The 16,361-nt window shown below is 36.1% G+C and overlaps 2 protein-coding genes across 5 annotated transcripts; both read left to right on the top strand.

Annotated features, from left to right (window-relative positions):
* Positions 1-8,459: 8,459 nt before the first annotated feature.
* Positions 8,460-15,956, top strand: LOC110796893 (GPI mannosyltransferase 1). 4 transcript variants are annotated; one of them, XM_056841654.1, is made up of 6 exons: positions 8,460-8,606; positions 8,732-9,127; positions 12,197-12,469; positions 13,004-13,186; positions 14,798-15,336; positions 15,429-15,956. In XM_056841654.1, the coding sequence occupies exons 3-6, from the start codon at positions 12,202-12,204 to the stop codon at positions 15,738-15,740; spliced, it is 1,302 nt and encodes a 433-aa protein (XP_056697632.1). In that variant the 5' UTR covers positions 8,460-8,606; positions 8,732-9,127; positions 12,197-12,201; the 3' UTR covers positions 15,741-15,956. The 4 variants fall into 4 exon arrangements, with proteins under 4 accessions (XP_056697632.1, XP_021857674.1, XP_021857673.1 ...); XM_022001982.2 differs by adding an exon at positions 11,945-12,036 and having other exon boundaries at positions 8,469-9,127; XM_022001981.2 differs by adding an exon at positions 11,911-12,036 and having other exon boundaries at positions 8,469-9,127.
* On the top strand, positions 9,121-10,305 carry LOC110796896 (glycine-rich RNA-binding protein 4, mitochondrial-like). The gene has a single exon (XM_022001987.2). The coding sequence runs from the start codon at positions 9,614-9,616 to the stop codon at positions 10,040-10,042; it is 429 nt and encodes a 142-aa protein (XP_021857679.1). The 5' UTR covers positions 9,121-9,613; the 3' UTR covers positions 10,043-10,305.
* Positions 15,957-16,361: the final 405 nt, after the last annotated feature.

Raw genomic sequence — 16,361 nt, 5'->3', positions numbered from 1 at the left:
AAAGGGGCAAGGTACACAAATAATTTTGAGTACATGTTAGTTTTGGTGAAACTAAACGATATAAGTAAGGAGTCCTTTTATGTCGTGGCAAAATCGATAGATTTACCTAATAAGTTCTTAGACGTACCTATCAACCAAGAATAGTTTTTAGACTATTAGCAAAAGGTTTTTGCTTACCTAAGATGTTTTAGGATTAAGTCGACAAACTGTGCTTAGTTCTTCAATGATTTTAGGATCTTGGAATCATTTTATTCACACCTGCCGGAACAATAAATTCGAATAAAATGCTAATAACTTGTTGAAATTGCATGATTGCTTTAATTTTCAAGTTATTACTCATGATAAATGTTTAGACTTTGCATGCTTCAATGTATGTTTTAATTATTGTTTATAATTAAATATCTTGCACTGCAGTAAATCCTTTTAGAAAGGTAACAGTAAATTTCCTCGATTGGTAGTGAATCCAAGAACGATTCACGGAAATGAGAGAAAATGAGCAATTTAAAATGTACGTTTCTTTTCGCGACTTTTATGGTTGTTTTCGAATATCAAAATCGAATGGCAAACCAATTGGTGCTTGTGAATTCAAAATACAATGTAGTTTTGAGATCATAAAGCATTGAGTTTAAACGCTCAGCTTTACCAATGGTTAACAACCTAAAATCTTTTTTCCATTTAATTCTCGAATGAGTCTAGTCCCTAGACATTCGAATAGATCGATACTTAGAGAACTTTAGAAGCTTCTGCTAAGATCATCTAGTTGAAACAAAATATTCAACATAAATTAAAATGGTAAAGAACCTTGTTGGTGACATTGGACATGTCTAACAAAGTATAAAAGTCAACACTAAAGAATTCAATTCTTAAGACTATAAGAAAGGGTACAAGAAATAGGAAAACGAGGAACAAATGAAAGGAATTTACGATTCCGTTTCTACCTATAAGTTTATGTTTAAAGAGAAGTGACCTAGCAATCAAACTTCCTTGGTATCATATACCGCTTGAGGTTCTTACTTCGGTAATAACTCAAATAATGGAAGCTAGGCTACACTAATGGCCTACAAGTGGGAAATGAAGCATGGCAATGCTACATTAGATGTAGGGTCATCTAGGTTGTTTTAAGTCCTTTCAAGGCTGGAACTAAATGGCTATTTTGTTCCATAATCAACATACCTAAATTTCTGCTTCAACCACAGAAAGACTCACATTCAGAAGAACAAAAACAATTCTTGTTTGTTTGTTTATTTGAATGAAATGGTCATTTACGGGTTGAGTCAATTTGCTTGATTAAAACAAACAACTCTTTAAAGAACTTTACTAGGTTCAAATCAACCCCTTGATTTGAGTTCCACTAATCTTTGGCATTGTTGCTTAGACCATATCAACAAGTTAACATTCAAAAGCTCTATTTTGATGGACCTTTTGAAAGTTCATTGATTTCTAGATCAATTTAAGACGACTAGTCTTACTTGTTAAAAGTAACAAAAGATATGAACTATTGTTAGAACGCCTAGACAGTATAGTTCAAAGCTAAAGAAAGATTTTATGACTTTATTATTTCACATGGATTTGAGTGAATATAGGTTTATTTACTCAAATGTGATCTAAGTTGAATCTGTTTGGCTAGTTCAAAGATTCAGAAGTATAAAATCCACTTGGCAAGAAATCATGAAGATCTAGGTTAGATCATGTTGATGATTACTTGAGACCAAATATGATCATCAATGATTGTGTGTTGTAATTTCACAATCTAGGTCCATAAGATATGGCATATCTTAGTTGGAATAATCGAAGTCAATTAGTACTTGATTCGATCAATGATGGATCATAAAGACTTTTCCTATAATTTCTAAAACAAAATGCTCAACTACCACCAAACTAAACCAAAATTCGTCAAAGCTATTGAAAAGTAATTTCAGAATAACTTTTCATAAAATATATCTAGAGAGTTGCAAAACTCAGTGGGAGCTTAGTGTTTGTCATTCGACAAACTAAGGCCCAAGTATAGATATATGTTTCATTGTGATTTATTCAAATGAGACACAAGGGTATTGTTTCTACCACGAATTTTTGAGAACATAATGTTTGTTTGCTCGAAATAATGTCCTTTTGGAGATTCGTTTCCAAAATGACAAGTGGGCGAAAATAGACCTCGAAAGTTTTCGAGGCGAACAACAAACATAAACGGACATTCTGGAGGCTTTTCGAAGTGCTTCAGAAAATCCGAACTTATTCTGTAAGGACTTTACAAGTGGCTTTAAAGAATAGACTTCTCTTAGAAGACTTTACAAGTGCTTCAAGGAGAACAGAATATTCAAAGGACTTTCAAGTGGCTATTGATATTCTTTGATGTTCTATACCCAAGTAGGCATAGAGTTCAAATCACTGAAACTATGAGATTCTTCTATAGTGAAGAAACATGGAGTTCAGGTCCCTGAAACTATGCAATTCTTCTATTAGATAGTGAAGAAACCTACAAACTTGCAGTCAAACTATTATCATGTAGATTAATGAGTTTGTGACTTGTAAGAAAGCTATGACGAAACTCAGATTCCCTAAAATGGTTAGAGGCCATATATAGACTCAAACGTTTTAAATGGTTAGAGGCCATAAAACGTACTCAATGTTTTGATGACAAAATTGAAATTTTGTTGATTTGCAAGAATAGTTTCACACCTATTGGTTGCAAGTTTGTTTTAAGGATAAAAACCATCAAACATGAAATTGTGTTCACAACACAAAGCTAGATTAGTTGCTAAAAGGTTACAAGCAAATTCACGGTGTGGATTGTGTTGAAACCTCATGCATAATCGAAATGCTCAAGTCTATAATTCAAGCAATGATTGCATATTGGTACATATAGCAATTGGATAACAAAAACGTATTCCTGAATCAAATGTTGGAATAAACTATGTACATGGTATGTCATAGGATTTGTGGATCCAAATAAATGCTTGAAAAAGGAAAGCTAGCTTATAAAATCTAAGTACAGATTTAAGCAAGCAATTGGGAATTGGAATTGTATTTTAGTGAAGCTAATAAGTATTTTAGTTTCATAAGATGTACATAATTCTTATAGACATATAAGAAGTTTAGTGGGAGTACGTAAAAATTAATTGGTCCTATGTGTATCACACACATATCTCTCTATTGAGAAATAACATTCAAATGCTAATGACTTAGATTTGAGATTATTCATCAATGATGGACCAAGGCGAAACTTAGTACATACTGGGTATTAAGATCTATTTACAAAGATCTTATATTAATGTTTTAGATTAAGTAATGACATTTACTAAATCAAACACGAAAGACTCCATTGGAGATATTCGACCCATGTGAATAAATCCAGGTAAAGAATGTTTGAACTATGTATAAGCATTTACTAAGTTAAAACATCAAAGGATCTAAGTGAGATTCTTAACCTATATTATATGTCAAAGAATTTAGCTGGATTCAGTATCTACTGAAATTGAATGAGCTAAAGTTACATGAATAGAATTCAATTGAGAATTATTCTGCAAAAGAATTTATCATGTATGATATAATATGAGGAACATATACCAATCTCTATTGATCTAAGTGAAGATCAACTAGATTGAGATCAAGAAAAACTTATGGTACTTAAAAAGGTACATAGGAATAGTTCTTGATTAATGGAAATAAAGATATGCTAAATATTGATGCTACACGCATAAAACACTGGCAAAGGATCAAGCAAGATTCCCTTGGAGTTAACCATTGGCAAGGACGAGCTATAGAGCATCGTGTTTTGAAAATGGCAACATGGGTTGGAGACCATGAGTTGTTGCGTGGGAAATTAAAATATTAATTTCTATGTTCTAAGATACAGCTGGAAAGTCTTCCACATGTCTGTGAACTGCTTGGATAAGTAAATCCAAACAAAGCATCACTAGCAACCTAAACAGTTGAAGTAAAAGTACTTATTGCCTAAGAAGCAATAAAACAGAGTTGTTTATATTAATGAGTTCTTCATTGAACTTGGGTGGATCACATGTCTGCTAACTTGATGGCTCTTCATTGCAAAATGCGTAGAACCACTATCGAAGTAAGAAAGACTAGATCACATAATAAACAAACTCAAAAGATCTTATCATCCTATCTCGAATATCGTTCGATGAAAAAGATATTAAGATTGGCAAAGCATGATAACTAAACCTATGCAACAAGTGAGAAGCAACACTCACATTGTAGCACTGGAAATCAAGCATAGCTTTGAATTCCATGAAATGTTTTAAAGATGGGTTCGAGGCCCATGGTTGTAAAACATTAGGGGTTGAACATTTATCATATATGAAATGTATTTTCATATTCCATTTAATCTTTGTTTAGTATTAAATGATGAGTCCCTTCAATTTGACGATATATTCAAGATAGACTGTCAGGACCAGTCCTGTGACTAAGAAATGTCTATCAAGTGAACTTGAATGTCAAAGGTTGAAAATGGTCCCTAGTCGGAGTTTTCTATAAAATTGGACGCATAGAAAACGTTAGACGATTAGAATGCAAGATGACTAGTAGTTCTGTTTCTTGAACTATGTGGACATGGCAATGTCATAATCATTTACATAGATACTTACTTTGGGAAGACTAGTATCGGACAAGACCTATGAAACTTTACTGTAAGAGATGAAAATCTGTCATAAGTAAATTTCATTAAAATTATTAGACACTAATTCCTCAATACCTGAGTGATTTGAAATTACTTGTTTGAGAACTGGTTACTTTGACGTTGACCAACCGTCGCACCGTAAAAGGAGGCTATAAAGGCAACGCTCAGGTAATCACCTATCAAACGAAGTCTAATCTCAAGATCGCAAGATTGGGATTGTCCTCCCATAAATCGGGATGAGATGCTTAAAAGTTGTACAAGGCCACTCGGAGAGCTAGAAACTGTGAAATGCATGGCCGTGCTCGGATGAATCATAGGCTATGATTATCTGTTTATTTGATCAGTTGAACTCTGAAACCGAGGAACACCTCTGGACATAATAAGGATGACAACTCTTACCTTATGTTCAAGAGCAAGCATCGAGCGACAAAGGAATTAGGAAATGCACACTTGTCCCTAAGGACAAGTGGGAGACTGAAGGAAATAATGCCCTTGGTCCAAGTATGCATTCAATGTTAAGTCTAATAAATGCGGTTCAGTATTAATTAACAAGTTAATAATTCAGTGAGATCAAGTGAGCTGAATGCCTAGCTAGAGGCCGCTTCAGTTCAAGTGGAATTAATGATATTAATCCACAGCTTACTCTTGACTGAACCCGTAGGGTCACACAAATAGTACGTAAACGGATCAAGTATTTAAAGGCATTAAATACTCCATCTATGGATATTCGGAATCGACGGATCTTGGTTTCAGTGGGAGCTGAGATCGTCACAGGCAAGAAATGAATACTCCGGAAACGATGATATTGCCGGAAACGGAAATATGGATCGTATCGGAAATATAAATATTATCCAAGTCGTAGATGTTGCCGGAAACGGAAACATGGTACGTATCGGAAAATATTATCGGAAATGGAAATATTGCCGGAATCGGAAATATTGCCGGAAACGGAAATATTGTCAGAATCGGAAATATTATCGGAATCGGAAAATAGTTCCGGAAACGGAAATATTAAATATTTGTTCGAAACGGAAATTAATTCCGGAATCGGAAATATTAAATATTGTTCGTATCGGAAATGAATTACGGAATCGAGAATTTAATCGGAAGCCGCATCGTACGAATTAGCATCGGACGAGGCCTGCCAGACGAAGGCCCAGCACGAAGCCGGCCATCGCCCAGCAAGCCAAGCGCAACAACCACACGCCAAGCATACGACCAGGCCCAGCGCAAAAGCCAGGCCCAACCGAAGCTTAGGCGCGCGCGCGGGGCTGCGACGAGTGGGCTGGCGCTGTGCGTGGGCCGCAAGGCCTGCGTGCGGTGCTAGCGTATTACTCGAAGTGTGTTACTCGAATCCTAAGGCTACCGGGATTCGTCATATGATTAAATCTAATCCTAAAAGATTTAGTTTATTTAATTAGAGTCCTAGTAGGATTATAATTAAATAAATTAGTATCCTAATAGGATTCCAAATCCTTTTCCATAACTCTATAAATAGGTGCCTAGGGTCACATATTTACAACGAGTTTTCAAGTATTCAAAGTGAGTTTTTGAGAGAAAAATTCAGTCACACATTTGCCTAAAAGTGCCGAAAATAATAGTACCTTAAGGGCGATTCTAGTTGGTCAATCTTAAGGCGGATCCGGACGTGCTGTGGACTATCTACGGAGGGACGACACTTAGAGTCCTAAAGACTTGTTCTTGTTCGGTTCGGGCGCAGCTAGGGAAGGCACGCAACAAAGTGTATGCATCTAAACTATGCTAAATGATTATGTGTAAATAATATGTTTTCCTGGCTTTATGGTTTTTCCGCATGATTTATGAATTGTCATATGTATCATAACCTAACACTGTATGCCTAGCTAGAGGCCGCTTCAGTTCAAGTGGATTAATGATATTAATCCACATCTTACTCTTGACTGAACCCGTAAGGTCACACAAATAGTACGTAAACGGATCAAGTATTTAATGACATTGAATACTCTATCTAATACATATTCGGAATCGACGGATCTTGGTTTCAGTGGGAACTGAGATCGTCAAAGGCAAGTAAATGAATACTCCGGAAACGATGATATTGCCGGAAACGAAAATATGGATCGTATCGAAAATATAAATATTATCCAAGTCGTAGATGTTGCCGGAAACGGAAACATGGTACGTATCGGAAAATATTATCGGAAATGGAAATATTGTCGGAATCGGAAATATTGCTGGAAACGGGAATATTGTCAGAATCGGAAATATTATCGGAATCGAAAAATAATTCAGGAAACGGAAATATTAAAAATTTGTTCCAGACGGAAATTAATTCCGGTATTGGAAATGCTAAATATTGTTCGTATCGGAAATGAATTCCGGAATCGGGAAATTAGTCGGAAGCGCGTCGTACGAATTAGCATCGGACGAACTTCCTAGACGAAGGCCGATCACGAAGCCAGGCCCACGTCCAGCAAGGGAAACGCGCGCCACAACACGCCAGCCCAAGGCTGCGCCAGGCCCACCGCAAGGCAAGCCCAGCGCGCGCCCAAGGCTGCCGTAGCGTGTGGGCTTCGTGGCGAGTGGGCTGCGAGTGCTTGGGCTGCGCGCGCACATGGGGCCTCTCGTGGGCTGCTGTGCGTGCGTGTGTGTTTGTGTTCACTTACGAAGCCTAAAGCGTATAGGATTCATTTGTTGATTGAATTTGCTAATCCTAAAAAGATAGATTAATTAATTTAGAGTTCTGCTACGATTCTAATTTAATTAATCCGTATCCTAGTAGGATTCGATTGCTTATTCCATGGTCTATAAATATGAGTTCAAGGCTCATAATTTATAACGAGTTTGAAGTATTCAAAGGTAAGAATTTGAGCAAAAATTCAGTCATACACTTGCCCACAATAGCCGAATATTTTAGTACCTTAAGGGCGATTCTAGTTGGTCAATCTTTAGGCGGATCCGGACGTGCTGTGGACTTTCTACGGAGGGACGACACTTGGAGTCCTAAAGACTTGTTCTTGTTTGGTTCGGGCGCAGCAAGGGAGGGCACGCTACAAAGAGTATGCATCCTAATTATGCTAATTGTTATGTGGCAATTAATTTGGAATCCTGGCGTTTATGGTTTTTCCGCATGATTTATATTCGTTTATATGTATCATAACTTAACATCTCGATCATCATGAGTATAAAAGGACATTGGCTTTCTTTCCCCAGGATCGTGAGGAAGAAGATCAACATCATAAATAGCTTTTTCACAATGAGTTCTTGCTGTACTTTGAGCAGGGTTTCAGATGGCATAGAACTAGGAACTTCATCCTTATTTTCTTCTTGAATGGGAGGGACATTAACCTCCGAGCTCTGCCCGATCAATCCCCTTGATTGACAAGGTAAGCATATCGAGTGGTATTTTCGTAAATAAATTATCAAAATATACAATCTAAATATTTTACAATCTCTTTTTATATTAAAATTATTTTCTTTTATTTTTACTTTTTTAAAATATCAAATATATTGTACATCGCAATCTTTAAATTGTATATTTTTTCATTATAATTACGAAAATACCACTTGATATGCCAATCAAGGGAATTGTTTTGAAATTTCTCTTAACCTCTTGCTCATTTTCTTGCACAGGGACTTCTCATGAAGTTGGAGAAGATGAATTAGAGGACTCATGTGATTTTCCTCCACCTCCCTTCCAAAAGAATTCTAAGCTCCTGTTTAGCATCCTTTGTAACTGAAATTTAAAATCAAAAGAACAGAAATTAAAGTCCACTCTTAACAATTGGAAAATAAAATTCAAACTTAAGCTAATTGAATTAAGCTAGGTAGAGCTCTGACATTGTGATATTTTATACGGAGTACTCCAAGTTGGAGGCTTTTTGATTTGTTTAATAAGCACATTACTCAATTATATGGTCAGTTGGTCATTACTCATTAGAAATTCATTATCAATTCATTGTTAACAGGGGCGTTTTTTTGCTCAATTATACTGGTTAGTTTAAAAAATTAGTAGTTTTTTTTTTGCTTTAAGCGTCATCTCATTTGTTTCTTAATTCTAATTAACAACAAATCAACAATTGTCCTTAATAGGGCTAATTCATGCGCCTATATCCACAGATTAATTCAGATTACCCCCAACACCAACGCAATCAATCGACCAATCGTTAATGCCTTAACGGGAATGCTCAGGCAGATTATTCACCCATTAATTCAGATTCAAAGTCTAAATAACTGGAAAAAAAAAAACTAAAATTAAGAAAACTTACTAGCTCGTAACTCTGGGTGAGTCGTCGTCGCCGAATAGCCGGGGGAAGAATACAGAAGCCACGGTGAAGGGAAGCCGGCGCCGGAAATCGAAATTCAGATCTACCGTTTCAGTGTTTGAGGAGTTGAGGAGAGAGAAATAATCGCGTTTAATTGTGTGGAGAGTTTTCTGGGTTTGACTGTAATGTACCCCTGTATCCGCCCCTGTGTCCGCGGTGCTCCTTTTTCGGATTGAAGTTCGTTTCTCAGGTATCATTCCTTCTCTTCTTGTATTTTTTTCCATTCCCCCCTCCTTTTATGGTTTAGCTAAATTTGTTCCCTCTATTTTGGATGACGTTTATATTGATTCTGCTTTTCTTCGTCTAGTATATACTCCCTACCCTAATATAAGTAGCAATTATTTATATTTGACATTAACCTATGGTTCTTCAATTTGATATTTTTTCTGGGCTTTTTCAATTGTTAAACTTCTCAAAATTACCTACAAACATCATGTATCGGTTAAAAATCACAAACATCATATATGGCTATATGGTCTTTGAATAATTATCAAAGACAATTAGATTTAATAATCTGAGAAATTGGTTGAATGGAATGTGAGCCCTATGACTGTGAGGTGGGGGAAGAAGATGGGTAAAAGATAAAGTTTAAGTTTGTGAGATACCCCTCAAAATGGATTGAATTTTTCTGAGCGCATTCCAATCTAAATTGGACAGGAAAGGGAATGTGTGAGCAATGAACAGTCTAAAGTTATTTGCAAGAAGAACATCAGCTGCTTTTTACAACCCTACCTCGAGTTTTAGTCCGTATTATCGATCGTTGTCTTCGTCCGTTTCAGCTCCCCCCAATAATAATAATAAGCTGTTTGTTGCTGGGTTGTCTTGGTCGGTTGATGAGAGATCTTTGTTGGATGCTTTCTCCAATTTTGGTGAGGTGACAGAAGTGAGGATAATGTATGATAAAGTCACAGGAAGGTCTAGAGGGTTTGGATTTGTTTACTTTGCCAAGGATGATTTTGCGGTATCTGCAAAAGATGCTATGGATGGTAAGGAGCTTTTAGGTCGTCCAATGAGGATAAGCTTTGCTGTTGATAGGGTTCGAGGAGATCCAACAATGGTATCTCGCATTCGGGACTCTGAAGCTGCTATCAGATACAAGAACTAAATCAGTGACTGTTTAAGGAAGTTTCAAGATCAAATAAATGAATATGAGATCAAGATGTTGTCACTATCAAAGTGTTTTAGGTTTTTCTTCATTTTGCTTTGAGAATGGTATAAAAATGGATACAAGCTTCCCGTACTTGAGACTTTTTATGGATCTGTGTTGTGGTTTTGTCGTTTTTGAAGTCTGGATGTCGGTGTAAACACAAATTTCAGAGTCTGCAAAATAACGAACTCAAAATAAGTGAACAAAATAATTTTTATTGATTTTTGTATTTGGGTACAATCTCTAATGTGTTTATCCACTGATTCGATCTCTACAACCGCAAGAACTTGTTTTGTCGGACGTCTTGAGCGAGGGCCACCGGGCTTGATCTCTTTCAATAACGTAGTATGGAATATGGAGGTAGAACGGCGTTTGTGCTTGTTGTTCTTCTTCCACCGAGATTTGATGTCGACTTGTACGCTTGGAAGCAGTCTTAGGTTTTCTGGAGAGTAGTAGGTTTTTTTTATACTACGTTCATGTGATTTTCCCCTTTTCAATCATTTTACGTTGTTTGGTTGTGTAAGGGATGAAAACCAATTTTTCATGACTCCCTCAAAGGTGGAAAACCCGTTTTCATTTGAAAGGGAGGGAAATCACTTTTCCTTCTTTCCTCCTTACCTCCCTCTCTTTTCTTCCCCTCAATCTTCACCATCTTCTCCCGTTTTCCTTTAAGGTACCAAACAAAGGAAACCTGGTTTGGAATTGTGTTTTCCCTTGGAAAATGTTTTCCATGGAAAATCATTTTACAATGAAAACGTTTTACGCCTTACCAAATGGAGCCTAAGTGCATGAGTTGTAGGAAGAAAGCTTTTTAAGTGCATGAGTTGTTCTTTAAGTGCATGGTCTTTCTGAGTGTTGATACTTAGTTGTCTGACTTGTTGGTGCATCTTGGGAAGGAATCAAGGAAGCTTTTTTCCAGACTGTATATACAGGAAACTGTTTTCCACTTTCAATTTCATCAATTTGATAGTATAAAAGGTCAAAGTAATGGTTTTCCAATTAAAAGTAAATAAAATAATACAAAAAGTAAAGACGAACCTACGTGGGATTTTGGATGGAGTCGTATATATTAGTAATTAATTAAAATTTCTACGTGGCACATAATTAATTATCTGCGTGGCACCTAATTAATTATCTACGTGGCACTCGATTTTTTTAATTCAAAAATAAATTAGAAATCTTTTTTTTCATTGGCTGAAATCATTAATAATCCTAGGTGGTGCTCTAATAATTCAGCAAATATGCCTCCTTTTTATATATATATATATATATATATATATATATATATATATATATATATATATATATATATGTATATATATATATATATATATATTAGATTAGATTAGATTGTCTTGCCTTTCGTGGCTCTCTCTAGACGAAAGGAAAATAAAAGAAAATCTACAAGGTAAAATAAAGTTATTAGGAAGTGAGGTTGAGAAGGGGAAGGATAGGGGAGAAATTATTTTACATATGGTCTAAAGGCGGAAAAACAAGTTCCCGCTATCTGGCTCATGCCCCCTTAGCCACCCAAAAGAAAAGCCCAGTGTTTGTAGCATCCGGCAACGCGGGTGGTTTGAGCGACGGAGATCTAAATTGCATTATCGAATCATCTTTTGGGTACATTTCCCTTTTCTCTCATTTGATTCAACTTTTTCATTTCTATTTATTGATTTTATCTTTTCTAGATCCAATTTCATTCTCATTGAACTTGACGAATTCGCAATTTGATATCCAACATTTTACCCTATGCTGTTTTTATTGTTTTAATAGACTCAATTTATCAGTGTTAACTTGATTTTTATAATATTGTTGTTGAACTGAAGGCTAGTTGTTTGATTTAAATTTCAACAATGGAAGATTAATGTTGAATAATATTTGAACCGAAGCCGACTGCCACTATTTGCACTTAATTTTGGGCGTAAGATTGTGAACACCTCTTCCTATTTCAGGTTCTTCTTTCTCTATTTATCTTTAGCAGATCTTTATCAACATACGTACTTGGCTCATAGAAGTGGCTTTGATATTTGTATCGTGTTGATGAAATTCATTCACTGACAGAGTATGTAAAACATTTGGATACGTAATTGCATTTTTTTTTATCCCCTGTAGTATCCATGGTGATCAATTTTGGTTTAGTGCTCATATTCTCAACAATTTTACGGGTACTGTTGATCCTCTATGGAGACTGGCAAGACACCCATATGGAAGTTAGATACACTGATGTTGATTATCTAGTATTTTCGGATGCTGCTAATTTGATATTTTCTGGGGAGTCTCCGTTCAAAAGGACCACCTATCGGTATTCACCACTGCTCGCCTTTCTACTCATACCAAATGCGATTCTTCATCGTTCTTGGGGGAAATATTTATTCTCAGCTGCAGGTATGAAAGAATCATCACACCAGCTTTAGAAAAGGTATTTTAGCTGGCACTACTTTAATTAGATATCATAATGTCAGCATCTTTGTGTGTCTGTGTCAAATAACCAACTCAACCAAAAGCTTAAGCTGATGGTTGAAGCCCAAGATTAGTTTTATACTATATCAGTCTGCTCTTTTGTTTAGTACATTATTGGTTATTCTCTAATATGGGAATAGAAATTTTCCCAAATTAATCTTTAGACGAGCTTTTGATTTTTGACCAAGGATGGACGGATGACCATGTTTTTATGATATTGTTTACTTCTTTGCATTCTGAATTTTTTATTTTTTGAAATTCCGGGGTTAGTGCTCGATGTATCATTAGAAAGAAGTGAAAGTTTTGATCTATTCCTATGGTCAACAATCCCTTTGCCATAACTTCTGCTATTGTGGTCTTGCTAATTGCAGATTTTGGGATTTTGCAAGGAAATATGACATATTTACGTGCATAAGTATATTTGGCCATTATCTGAGTTATAATATGTCTGATATGCAGATCTGCTAGTAGGCTACTTAATTCGGACTATTTTGAAGCTACGTGGAGTACCAGAGAAAATATGCACTTACTGTGTGATGGCATGGCTTTTCAATCCGTTTACCTTCACCATAGGAACTCGTGGAAACTGTGAGCCTATTGTTTGTGCAGTGATCTTGTGGGTCCTTACCTGTATTATGAGGGGTAATATTCTAAACTGAATCTTCTTTTCGTTATTGGTCTTTGTCCTTATCTTTTGCTCCTTCTGTATGGTATATTGCACAAGCTATTATTTTACCTCTGTGACAAGTTTATCACTCGCACAAAAGCTTAACTAACCTTACTAAACATCTGCTAGGAGGTCCAGGACTGTGCTTTGTAGTTTGTACACATAGTTTTTTTTGGATAGGTTCACACTGTGCTTTGACATGGGTTTCTTTCCTTTTGTGCTAGAAAATTAGTGATATACTATTAGAAACTATTGAAAAAGTGAAAAAATACAAGTACTTTTCACGCTCCATCTAGGAAAATAAATCGAGAGAGTGCTAGCAGAATGTATCCATTATCCAGTGACCATTGCTCATGACAATGTGTCAAGGCCTCCTGGGTGAGAAATTTATGTACTGTATAATTACATATGTGAATGCATTGTTGAGGGAAGCACTCTTTGTCATTAAGGGCTCTTCCTAGTGGTATACTGTTGAGGCGTTGTATGAAATATTGATAATTTTCCAGGTTCAAGTCTACTTCCTCCGCTGTGTAATTGCTTGTAATGAGACAGGTTTTTACTGGATAATAAACGTCATTGTATCTAACTTCCATATGGGAGTCTTGCAAGTCTCCCATTAGTCCCATATGGAGTATTAGGGAACACTGGATGTACTTGCTATTGTGTTTTTTACGTTTACTGTCTGTCATTGTTTTGTGGGAATTGTGAGCCTATGGTTGCGAACTTTGCGTAGTGATCTTGTGGGTGATCATTACCTGTATTATGAGGGGTATTGTTTGTCTTTGTCTTTTGCTGCCTGTATGTTGAAATACACCAGTTTGTTATTTTTTTTATTTTATATATATGAAAAAAACTCCGTGAAAAATTCATCAGTTTCACGAAAACTAGAACCTCTGTATTCATCTGAGACAGCAACTAAACTGGTAGCTTTGTACAGGTAAATCTCTTGATAGGTTCGAACTATGCTTGTACATGGGTTTCTTTTTGTATGCTAGAAACTATTGATCTACCATCAGGAACTATTGAAAAATGGAAAGCATTTAAGAACTCTTTCAGTCTCCTCCTTGTAAGACATGCATTGGGAAGTGTATATAAAATGGTGCATTTGAATGTGTTATAAGAGCGATCTTTTAATAGAATACCGTCAATATTTTCTAGGTATTGTGCGTGGTTATATATGTATGTGAAAAGATGCTCTTGAATGTGTAAAATCAGTCTTTTGACTCTTTTAACAGTGGTCCATCAATAATTTCTATGTTGTATTCAAACTTTGGTGGTGCTAAATAGAGTATAAAAGACTTGAACAAATAGAGTATAAAAGACTTGAACAAATAGAGCGGAACTAAGCAAAGTGTGTAGTATTATATAATACCAATGCTTTCTGACAAATGCAAGTATAAAATGTGGGCATTTGATTGTTTGTAAATGTCAGGGATTGTACATTTTGTGTAAATTTTACCACATGCCTATCTCATATGATGGTAACTCAAAATGTTCTACCAAACTTCTGATTTATTTGTTTGTTTCTAGTGTATTTGATTGATGATCGGGTATTCTGAAGTCCTGTTCTCTATTTCTCTCAACAGGGAAGGTCTACCAAGCTGCAGTTTGGTACGGACTTATTGTCCACTTCAGAATATATCCTATTATATATGCACTTCCCATTGTATTGGTTCTTGATCGACAGTATATCAAATCTGGTCAGAAACCCATGCTTGTGAAATGGAGCTCTCATCAAGGAAACTCTAATCAGTGCTTAGGTGATACATACCCGAAGTCTTCATGGAGTGTGCTTGCAAGCATCTTCTCTGGAACTCGAATCCTGTTTGGTTTGATGTCCGGGGCTGTCTTCCTTGGTTTCACGGGTCTCTTCTATTATTTATATGGTTGGGAATATCTACATGAGGCACTGCTTTATCATCTCACTCGAACTGATCCAAGGCACAATTTCTCCATATATTTCTACCACATATACCTCCATTACGAGCAGGAGTTGTCAATACTAGAAAAGCTTGCCTCTTTCCTGCCACAGTTTGCTGTTCAACTGGTTCTAATGTTCAATTATGCCCTGGATCTTCCCTTCTGCTTTCTTGTGCAGACAGTGGCATTTGTAGCATTCAATAAGGTTAGTGATTATCTCCATTAAAAGCATATGATTCTAATTACTATATAATTAATGCTGTTTGTTAAAATTTGGATTTTTGCTCTCTACACCAGGTAATTACAGCACAATATTTTGTGTGGTTCTTTTGCTTGATACCAATCGTATTGCCGTGGAGTAAAATGAAACTGAAATGGGAAGGTGTAATCTGTATTTTAGTTTGGATGGGGATTCAACTTAACTGGCTGATGTGGGGTTATTTGTTGGAATTCAAGGGCAAGAATGTGTTGTTACCTCTCTGGGGCGCAAGCCTATTATTCATGGCTGCTAACTGTTATGTTCTCATTGTGATAATTCGCTGTCATAGATACTCATCAATATTTCAGCATCTTAACTCGAGCTCAAAGGAGCGATTAAAAGTCAAGTAAGCCAGCCATCAGTCCTTGAGACTATATCAGGTACTTGTAACTTTTTTGTGCTACATGTATGAGCTGGTACGTTTATACCAAATGAAATCGTACACCTTTTCTCTCATGTTGATTACCATGTAATTTCGACAAAACATGAGAGGTTATTGAATTTTTTATAGGCAGTTTGCCATGAATTTACATTCAAGAAAGAATTGGGCTCGATTGCTCTGATAAGCTTGATCTTGTTTGGATTGAGCTCAATTCAAATGCTTTGCTCAGGTGGATTAATTTTGTCCTGACTGATTTAAGTTGGGCCAAGCTAAGCCTATATGAGTCAAATCTCAAGTTGAACATGTGCCTAATTAGCTCTCTTTTTCATTAGCACACCAATTTTCTATTTTGTTTTCCGAATAAAATGATCTAAAACAGAATATTAAGCATTAACTTAAATGTCTAAAATTGATTGCAACACCGTACTCATACTGGGTCAAAATACCCCCAACACCGTACTCATACTAACTTGGTCAAGATCCATTGCCACCACTCAGAATAAGTATAACATATACAGCTCAGAATACAAACCATGGACCCATCAAACCATGATGCTAATTTCAGCTCATCCACAATTGTAGTAGACGT

This window comes from Spinacia oleracea, chromosome 4 (genome assembly GCF_020520425.1).
Source record: "Spinacia oleracea cultivar Varoflay chromosome 4, BTI_SOV_V1, whole genome shotgun sequence".
Classification (NCBI taxonomy): domain Eukaryota; kingdom Viridiplantae; phylum Streptophyta; class Magnoliopsida; order Caryophyllales; family Amaranthaceae; genus Spinacia; species Spinacia oleracea.
This window is presented reverse-complemented; position numbering and strand designations above follow the sequence as displayed.

Bases quoted from the DNA above. Each gene is read 5' to 3' on its own strand.
- LOC110796896 (XM_022001987.2), top strand. From the start codon at position 9,614: ATGAACAGTCTAAAGTTATTTGCAAGAAGAACATCAGCTGCTTTTTAC.
- LOC110796893 (XM_056841654.1), top strand. From the start codon at position 12,202: ATGGTGATCAATTTTGGTTTAGTGCTCATATTCTCAACAATTTTACGG. The intron at 12,470-13,003 runs GTATGAAAGAAT...TCTGATATGCAG, and splicing joins ATATTTATTCTCAGCTGCAG to ATCTGCTAGTAGGCTACTTA. The intron at 13,187-14,797 runs GTAATATTCTAA...TTCTCTCAACAG, and splicing joins CCTTACCTGTATTATGAGGG to GGAAGGTCTACCAAGCTGCA.